We start from the raw sequence: 10,166 nt of genomic DNA, 5'->3' as shown, positions 1-10,166 counted from the left end.
TTCTCGTTGGTTTGCTTCTCAAAGGACTTGAGGTAGGCTGACCAGACAGCTAGTGTGTGACACACACCTTGGCTGATGGGACCCTGGTCTCCACAGCTTTGCTTGTCAGGGTTCTTCTACAGTCCACCCAAGCCTCTAGACAGCCCAATAGAGACACTTTAGGGATCATCTGTCCCTCTGCCCTTGAGTGACTGGAACAAGGGGTCATGTTGTCTCTCTGCCCTTGAGTGACTGGAATAATGGGCTGTGGACCCTAACACTGAAACCTGGTGCTTGGAACACATAATTCACCCAAGTCTGCCAGAGGTGACCTCTCTGCCCAGGAGCACCGAAGTCCTCCAGAGGTGGTCTCTCTGCCCAGCAGCACCGAAGTCCTCCAGAGGTGGTCTCTCTGCCCAGCAGCACCGAAGTCCTCCAGAGGTGGCCTCTCTGCCCAGCAGTACCCAAGTCCTCCAGAGGTGGTCTCTCTGCCCAGCAGCACCGAAGTCCTCCAGAGGTGGCCTCTCTGCCCAGCAGCGCGCAAGGTCTCTTATCTATCAAGTGCTGGCACCCCTCGTCTAGTTCAAGTCAATCCTTTCGTGTGCTCTCCAGGTCCTACCACGTGCCACCTGCTGCAGCTGAGACCCTAAGGCTCCCTGGAATAAGTGAACTCCCTCTGCACAGTGAACAAATGTCCCCAAGACAGAATAGACAAGATGTTTTTCACAAACATTTTAAGAAAAGAGAAATTTGTAGCTGCATTCAGACTTCTTTAATGTTTATATTACACACATTTGAATAATGCATTTGAAGTCTGTTTTTCTTATTTCTTGACAAAAGCAAGAGCTGAGAAATGGAAGGGTTAGAAGCCTTCCTTCCAAGAGAGAGCGCTGAAGCGATTACATACATCAAAGTAATATTTACAGTTACATTTTGGGGGGAAAAGACAGAGAGAAAAGAGGAGTGTTGTTTTTTTCTTTTTTTTTCAGAAGCAAATTATTTCAGGATGTGTCATAGCACGCTCAAGATATATTAAAAAGAGCAACTGATGATGCTTCCGCAACCTGTTCCAGGCCATTTATAAACCAATTTTTTTAAATTCCCATATTCACACAAATCTCTGTATCACTGCATATTTTATAATGAAAGCATTATATGAATATAAATTAGTTTTTGAGATATATAAATCAAATTAAAATGTCTGAAAATGACATATTTTGGTCCACTCTCTTACTTTAGTATCTGTTGAACCAACGTGTTCATTCCCCATAAAACGGCAATCACTGGCATTGATCAAGGGAGGAGAGGGGAAGCTGCCGATGGGCAGGGTCACCGTGCATATAGAGTCATCCAGGCCTGAGCTGAAATCTCAGCCACCTTGCTAACTGATAGTGTGGCTTCCAGCAGCTGTCTCCAGCTGTGGACTTTAGAAATGTTACCTGGGAAAAGTTGATTCTCCTTCATGGCTGAATCCCTTTCACTCAAGACTTTGTGGTATTTGGAGAGTGAATCCATGGTCGCTGTACTATTCCTGGATCATAGCAGATTCTCAATAAGTAATAGTCAGGGGGTATTCAATAGAAACTAGGTTGCACCTGAAGCACTTATTAAGTAGCTCTGAACCCTGCCAATCATCTTCTCAGTCTGTCATTCAAGGGTGAGAAGACTGAAAAAAACCGCCCTGAGGCTACCCAGCTAGTTGTAACATGATAAACGGCAGAGCCATCTTTATTAATAAGATAGAAAACAGCCCTGGTACCCACCTCTTGCTGCTTGCATGTCATTGAGCATGGACATTAACTCTCCACCCTCCTTCAAGTTTTCTTGATAAGGTACATTGCTAAGCTTAACACTAGGGCACACACGGACAATATGGCCCATGCTACGCAGACCAGTCCCACATCCATTGTCTGCCTACAGTACTAAGGTTAAGAGAGCCCTGCAACCTTTCAAAGTATTTACCTGGCTACGCTGACAACAACCATTTCTCTTGTGTGTCATTTCCTATGAACACAGATGCAGAAGCACTGGTGAGTGCCACACTCAATCAGTATCTGGCACTAGCATGCACCAGATACCCCAAGGGGAGTTTGCAAATACAACTTTCAGAAGTTTGATCTGAAATAGATATCTTTATTACATGGCAGAAGAGAAGCAGACCCTATGGGGGCCCAGAGACCTAGCATCTGTTGGTCAACCAAAGGTATAGCCACATCCAGACTCCAACAAGAAGCAGGCCCAACACTCCAACCCCTGTCTTCATTTTCCACAAAGGAATTCCATCCCTCTTTCCTATCCCAAATTTGTAGCACCAGTTCTCCAGGGGACAAGGTACAGATGGCTGACTTCCAATGCCTTAGGAAACAGGAAGCTCTTTTATTCTCTGCACTAGGATGCCCTCTGCTGGGCCCCTGAGACCATGTAAGAACAGGAGTGGGCCGCTAGCACCTTTGTGGGTCTGCTCGCCTAGGCTCTGGTTTTCTCTTGTGGTACGCAGCTGCTCAAGGATGTCATAGCACTGAGAGATCCCAGGGCTCACTCCGTGCCTCCACTCCACTGTACAGACGATCGGGCAAGAGATGCACTAGAAAAATCTTCACTGTACATCCAATACATGCTCAGAGTATGCAAGCACCCATGGGGGTCTGCTAGCTTTTCTCCAAACCAGGACACGCTCTTAGTTGTCATTGCCAGATAAACATCTAAGGAAAGGGACAAAAGAAATGTAGATAAAGTCAAGACCTATGGCAGCTTAATAGTGCTGATAACCCGGGTTGTTGGAGACGGCACTGTGCCCAGAGTTTTCTACAGTGTCGAGTATCTATTGAGTGCCTAAATGGGTGGCAAAAGGATCTCTGACCTGGGAACGCGAATGCCAGGGAGGAGAGTGGGAAAGGAAGGCGGGGGCCAAGCGGGGAGGGCCAAAGAGAGGTGACAAGGATTTCTAGCTCTTCAGTTCACTGAAACAATGTCCCAGCTATAGTGGGTGTGACAAGCCATCCTGAGGTCTGACTCGCCTGCTGTGGTACCCATCCGGGTGATCAACTTCACCTTCAATTTTCAGCCTTTGCCACAGACATTCTCTGCTTACCTGAAGAGGACTGTCACTCTCGAGGACATGCTCTGTCCTCAGAAGTTCATCAGTAGAGGCAGCATGTGACTAACCCCATCTAGCTTTCCAGCCCCTCAGAGATGCATGGTTAGAGGAAGAAGTTGTCCAAGAGCTGGAGGAGGGGTTGTCTGGATGCTTCCTAGGGGAAGGAAAGCTCATGGAGGTACGGGTGGTATCGAACATTGGGACTTCTCAAGGCATTTGCCCCAATGTTCACCAATGGACCAGATGAAAGATTCTGGAATCGAATAGTTTTGAGTGTGTGAATGTATCAAAATAACCACAGAGACATACAGTTGTGATGTATAAAAGAGGAAGGTTCTGGGAACTCGCCAGGGAAGTCTTTAAGACTTTATTAAATAGGAAACAGAGATGATTTCACCATGAACGAATTTCACCAGCTTCCAAGTATCAGGAAATGGAAAGCCTTCCCCCGTCTCTGCTCTAGTGAAAATATAGACCTCCCCTTTCAAGGGAATTCAGATGTTTTTTATAAGGAAGAGTCCTACTGTGTTTGGATACTCTATTGGCCTTGTTAGGATAAGATATGGTCTGCAAAGCATCTCTAGGCCTACATCCTCATGGGATGTTCATGATCCATGCTTCCCTTAGCATGTGCATGCTACATGCATTCTCTCACCCATCTCCTTCCTCCTGCTGGCTCACCAACATGCTTGTGCATATGGGCCAAGCTCCAGGGACCATATGAAGTGCCCATCTCCTTTTAGGGGTCACTGTAGTTAGTCTGAGAATTCAAGATGGGATCTATTCCAGATGTGTGGTTGAATTCAATCAAATAAGAGTAAGGTATACGTCCAGGCAATAAAGGAGATTTTATGGTCTCTTACTTGGCAAATAAGGAAGACACTCACATCCATCCACTATGCTCCCCCCCACACACACTACTGGAAAGCCCAGTTGGCCCCTTTTTTAACCAATCCTGTGTGTTCCTGTGTTACCTTCCTGAGATATAGTTCTGCATGTCTTCGCCATGCCCAACACTCTGCTATGCCTCGGTCATGCCAGCCTGCTAACCAAGTCCTGCAGGTTCTCTACCCACAGAGCACACTGTGTGTGTCCAAACCACAGCCACACAATTTTCTAGTCACACCAGCCTGCTTACTGAGCCGTGCAGGTTCTCTACCCACAGAGCATGCTGCGTGTGTCCAAACCTTAGCCCCCACAGTTCTCTAGTGGGAACTTCCTCCTCTGAATGGAGAGTGACCAGGCTGGGTGTGTGAAGCAACACACCTTTGACTCCCGGGGAAACTACCCACAGTCATCCACCCGTGAAATAAAAGGAATCGCGAGTATGTTTACCACCCCATTTGACACAAGCATTCTATAAGAGCCCGAGTGTGGGGACAAAGATACTGTTCCCCTGTGCAAGGCTTGTGTGAGATCCTTTTTGTAACATGCTCAGTTCCTACTGCGGTTATTCAAGTGAAGAGGGGGAGGTACCAAACTTAGAAACCCGTGTTCTCCTTCATGTCTCTCTGTATTTAAAATGAGTTGAGTAACTCCTAAATATCTCAATTGTCTTTCAAAAGCTACAGAATTTTATTCTGGAGTAACCTTCCAATTTCGTGAATAGTGCTTAAATAAGTTGTAAAGTTCCACTCGGTCACACTTGGAAGCTTGGGAGATGAAGCAGACTGATGACGTAAGATCACATGGATCATGTCCCTGGGTTTGCTGCCAAATTCCAGGGGACGATGAGTTATTAGTCTCTATTCAGGAGCCGACCCTGGAGGCAGGGCTGGGTCCTATAAAGATGGGACCCAGATAACACACCAGCTACACTGTGTTCCCGCGGATAGGAAGGACACAGGAACACACTGTCTGCATCATCACATCCAGTGTGCTAGGCAGCAGAAGTGGGGGAGGGGAGAGTTTGTTTCAGTATCCTTTAAAAATTAAAGCTCATTAAATGCATTAAATTATTTAAAAGAATTAAAAATTAAAAAATAATTCCAAATATAAAATCTATCTATGATAAGATTGCATATCAGAAAAACACAGACATGGGAGGGCCAACCTTGACCATTCTATAGTTCGTGGATCTGCCTGTCACAGTGATGACACCTGCCACACACACCAGAAATGCCAAGGAAGGAAACTCTGCTTCCTTCAGGCCCAGATGTGGAAGGGAGCCTGGAGTCCAAAGGCAGAGGATGCTGCCAATCTTGCGCTCTATCCAGCTGTGGCCCCATTTGCACATGACTATGTTGTTGATGCTGTTGACAAAAGGAAGCCAGAATGCATCTTGTGATTCCCTGGCAAGGGGCAGCCTGCTAACAGACCGGCCTCTCTGGAGCACAGGCAGAGCACATCAAATCCCCGTGAAGTCAGCTAGCGGCATCTTTCATTCGTCACCATGGGCTGTCAGGCTGCAAAGAGCATTAACACGGGAGCCTTTCCCGAGAACTCGGCAGCTGCTAGTGTCAGGATGATGTCCACACTCCATCTAGACAAACCCACAGTGTCCAGCCTCCCTCTTCCTCCATCAAGGGCAACAGTGCCAGCCTCCCCACCCCCAAGCCAATTCTCCAGCTCTCTGGATCATAGCAGCAGGCTCGGCTGGGATAACAGCCCTCCTTCCTGCTTTGCTGAGGCTTCCTTGGCTAATTCGCAGGCCTGCATTGACGCACAGAAAACCCACGGGGTGCAGAATCCCCGAGGACATGACATATGAACATCCAACCATCATTTCGGGGGCCCCGCCCAGAGAGAAGCAAAGAAGCCGCCTTCAGACAGCCTTGGCAATAGGGAGGAGGCTTCCAGATGCACAGCCCTCTGCAAGCTGTGCTGCTGCTCTAGGCTTGTGAATAACAAGGAACTCAGAGGGGAAACCTGACTCTGGCAATCACTTATTGTGCCACTCTAGGCCGGTTAGGTTTTGGTTACAGCTGCAGAGTGGAAGACAGAGATCCAATTGGCTGAAACGGATGCCAGAAACCCGTGTCTGGTGCCTCCAAACAGCTCCTCTGCCCTTGTGTATTACTATTACTTGCGGATAGCATAAAAAACACATAACATGTGATCAGCTCCTCAACATCCAGCTGTGCACACAGTGCCATTAACTATGGGCACACGGCAGCCGCTAGATCATCTCTAAGACCCGTTTTCTTGCAAAAAACCAAAACACTGTGCCCTTGAATGGCCCATCCTTCTCCTGCCCCTGGCAGCCTCCCTTCCACTCTGTGTCATCGTAACAGCGATGCTGGATAGTATTTGTCTCTTCGCAGCATCTATACAGTGACATCTATGGCTTTCTGTAAGTCACAAATAAAAAATAGGAGCTGGGCTGTTACATAGCTCTAATGCCGGTACCCGGGAAGTGAAAACAGGAGGACAGTAGAGAGTGAAAGCAAGGCCAGCCTGGGCCATGGAGGGACCTCGTCTCAAAAAAAAAATCTGTTAATTAATCAATCCATAAATGTAAAATAAAACATTGCATTTGCAGGGCACAGAAATTGAGCAGGTAAATGTAAATAGGTCAAACTCTGCTGGAAAGAGTGGAGCCAGGTCAGTGCCCAGACACGGGCTCAATGGTTTCGTTTTTTCTTTCATCATCTTTTGTTCAACTTCCTGTGTGCCAAAGGCCTCAGCCAAGGGTCTGAGGAGAGGGAAAACACTACCCCGGTTCCGGCCTCAGCTTCCTTGTCCGACTAGCAAACCAGACTATGTGATCTCCAGTTGCATTCTAAAGGACTGGGGAGGCCAAGTCAGAAGACAGTGAAATCAAAAGCCAGAGTCCTCCCTAGGACCCACAGAAGACTTCTCCTGGGGCTCAGAAGTCCAAGGTGCACACCTACATCTGGCCCACTTTGGAATCCCAATATGGAGTCCCTGGGATACTTGCTCATTCCTAATGAGCTCACTGTACACAGTCGCAGGATCCTGTCCTATTGCACACGTCATAAGATGCACATCTGGGGGCCTTGTGAGGCCTAATGAAAGGCCAGGATGTCAAGGAGACCATGTGTCCAGGGTGACAGAAGAGTGCTCACAGCCCCTCCTCCCCCAGTAGGATTTGCTTCTCACTACGTAATGTACCATTACTTTCTGCTGGGGCTCAGGTAACTTGAAAGGGTACCAGCTGCTAACCACAGGGCTCCAGGCTGCAGGTGCACTGTGGCTCCCAAGTGAGACTCACCACATCCCATAGGCGTGGGTAGGGAGAGCAAGCTGGAGAGAAAGCAGAGCTTGAGGTAATTTCCCTGCCTCTCAGTGACTGGCTGGATTGGGCTCTTTGCGCAGCCCTGTGCCATGTTCCTTCTCTGGGAAGACAACAGTTCCCCAAGGTCATTTGGACGATGAAGTTAGGGAAGGGATGGCATCAGAACAGGCAGGAATCTGGACTCTGGAGCTCTGGTCTCCTGGTTACTGATGCTTCATGGCTTAACTATTGTGTGCCCAGTGTCCCAGCCACCAGACAGGCCTCATAAATATTTACACGCAGTGTGTGTTGCGATGCTCAGTTAATTGCAGCTGTGACGCACGTTGAGCGCCTCGGAGGAAAGGTGTGTGTAGGGAGGCAGGGGTTATTAAATGCACAAACAACTCGGCTCACGGAAGCAGCTGCCTTTGGAGCTTTCCATTGCCCTGGGGCTTTTCAGACCAGAGCCCGAATCTAGGGAAAAGTTGCTCCCAAGGGACACTGTCCAAGGGTGACATTTGTGACTATGCCAAGAACTTGTCGTCAGAACATGAGCAGTGACACACACACGTGATTTATCAAGGAGGAAATGCAGGTAATAATTCAAACTCCTTAGCTGTCTCAGGAGTGAAACAGGTGCCATGAGGATCGAGTGTCAAGTAGGTAAAGCAGAGTCGGACCCAGGATCCCGGTGGGGAGGCACAGTGGGTGGCCACTTCCCGTTCAGTGGATAAGAATGTAAGTTAATAGGAATCAATACAAAGCATCCAGAAAGCATCAGAGAAAGGTGCCACAAGGGCCTGTGGACGCCCGCACTATTCGGCGCTTCCCTTTGACTAGATTATTGTCTGTCTGTGAAGATATTCAGAGATGGCCCTGAGTTGCTAGAATGGATGGGTTTTGCAATCTTGTTTACAGTCATCAAAATTAACAAGAACCTAAATCTGCTCCAAAAGTGTCACATAGCCCACAAATGTGTTTTTCAAAGACACTGCATAGTGAAGTGTCACAGTGACATCCTACACACTCTGATATAAAGACGTTTAAACACCTATGTATCTCAATGGATGCCTGCGGGCCTGCAAGACCGTTTAGTGGGTAAGAGCACGGATGCAATCCTGATGACTTGAGGTCTGTGTCTGTAACCCACCCAAAAGCCTAGTGCAGGGACGGGCGTCTGTAATTGCAGCCCTCCTAAGGGGAGTGAGATGAGAGGTGGAGACAGGGGCATTGCCTGGCAGCTCACAGGATGGGCTGTCATGGAATATGAAGTGCAGAAATGAGGGTGGGAGCAGAGAACCAAGCCCAAAGAGGTGCCTTCCGACCTCCACACATGTGCCATGACATGGGGACAACCCACACACACACACACACATATATGCAAGTGCATGCACACGCATGCACGCATCATTCACACATACAAGAGGATACATTGCTTTGATTTTAAATGCATGCATGCGTCCTCATTGCACACACATACATATATGAACACAGTGATGACTCTTTCTTGTTTATATTCTATCTCCTATATTGTCTCTAACAAAACATTACTTCAAGCCTACAGTCATAGAAGCACAAAGGGTTTGCTTCCTGTTTGTATTCCATAGGCTGGGGCTGGGTGGGTGATTGCTCAGAGGGTAAAGAACTCACTTTGCAAGGATAGGGATAGATAGATGATAGATAGATAGATAGATAGATAGATAGATAGATAGATAGATAGATAGATAGATAGATAGATAGACAGATGTGATAGAAAATTAGAACATGTTTATAATTTTATAATCCAGCACTGGGGAGGTGGAACTAAGAAGACCCCTGGGGCTCACTAACCAGCCCAACATCCATGATGTGCTCTAGCCCAATGACAGACCCTGTCTTGAAATGTCAAGGTGGACCACACCTGAGGAGAAACTGAGATGTCCTCTGACCTCCACATGCATGCTTACACGTGTGCACACATCCATACACATGTGAAGCTATGTACGTGTGGACACTCACACCTGTGCACCTGCACAGGTATGAACATGCATGCACAGCGTTCACAGAATGAATGGTGAAATGCATCTTGGAGTGCCCTCTACTGTGGAAACAGTGAGGAATTCAGTGGCTGACACTCACGATTGTTCTCTTTCCTGCCCTAGGTCATGGCTGCGCCTCAGCGGTACCAAAGGTGAGTCATGGGTTCTGTGTCCTCTAAGTGAAGAGCTAGCCTGGCCTATTGGACTTTCCTCTCTATTCTTTTCTGGCGTTCTTTCTTTGCTGTACATGTGAAGGAGTCATGACTGCCTCTCTCTGCACAGCCCTGATGTCAGGGCCTCAGTGGAGAACACTCGGACAGCAGGGGTCCTTCAACGTGGCTGATGCTTGCACCTGAATATCTCGAAGTCTAGACTCCTTGACATGGGCTGGGTTTGTCAAAAACAGATGGCAGGGTTTTAAGAGAGAATGCGTTCCAGGAAGGAAAGCCCCCAAAAGAGCAACTCGGGGAACCAGGACAAGAGCCTTCTTGTGGTCTAGCCTCAGACATCCAGAGCATCATTCCCGATGTAGCTCTGGATTACAGGCAAGTCATTGGCCTAGATTTCAGAAGATGCAGCCATCCAGGAATGCTGTGTTCCCATCACCCAGTAACATGCATTAGCTTCTTGTACCCTTTCCCTCCAGCTGCCCCAGAGCACAGCTGATTAGCTTGTCAGGCCCACAACTCTGCAGATAGGTCGGGATCCTGGGGCCCCACTAGTTAGTTGTGCAACCTTGGACAGAGTGCTGCATTGTGAGCCCGAGTTCCTTCTTCTGTGAAATAGGTAGAGACCTAAATGATTCACTAGTGCCCAGGTCACTAAACTTTCTATTGTAGGTTTCGTGTGTGTGTGTGTGTGTGTGTGTGTGTGTGTGTGTGTGTGTGTGTGTGTG

The 10,166-nt window shown here is 47.9% G+C and overlaps 1 protein-coding gene across 1 annotated transcript in view; it reads left to right on the top strand.

Moving 5' to 3' along the window:
- The window catches only part of Clnk (cytokine dependent hematopoietic cell linker), a 94,275-nt gene that overhangs the window by 6,493 nt on the left and 77,616 nt on the right, over positions 1-10,166 (top strand). Inside the window, exon 3 of the mRNA XM_026788622.1 lies at positions 9,395-9,423. Coding sequence (XP_026644423.1) covers positions 9,395-9,423 — 29 coding nt within the window. The remainder of the gene's footprint in view (positions 1-9,394; positions 9,424-10,166) is intronic.

The sequence above is a fragment of the Microtus ochrogaster genome, unplaced genomic scaffold (assembly GCF_000317375.1).
Source record: "Microtus ochrogaster isolate Prairie Vole_2 unplaced genomic scaffold, MicOch1.0 UNK5, whole genome shotgun sequence".
In the NCBI taxonomy this organism is placed as follows: domain Eukaryota; kingdom Metazoa; phylum Chordata; class Mammalia; order Rodentia; family Cricetidae; genus Microtus; species Microtus ochrogaster.
This window is presented reverse-complemented; position numbering and strand designations above follow the sequence as displayed.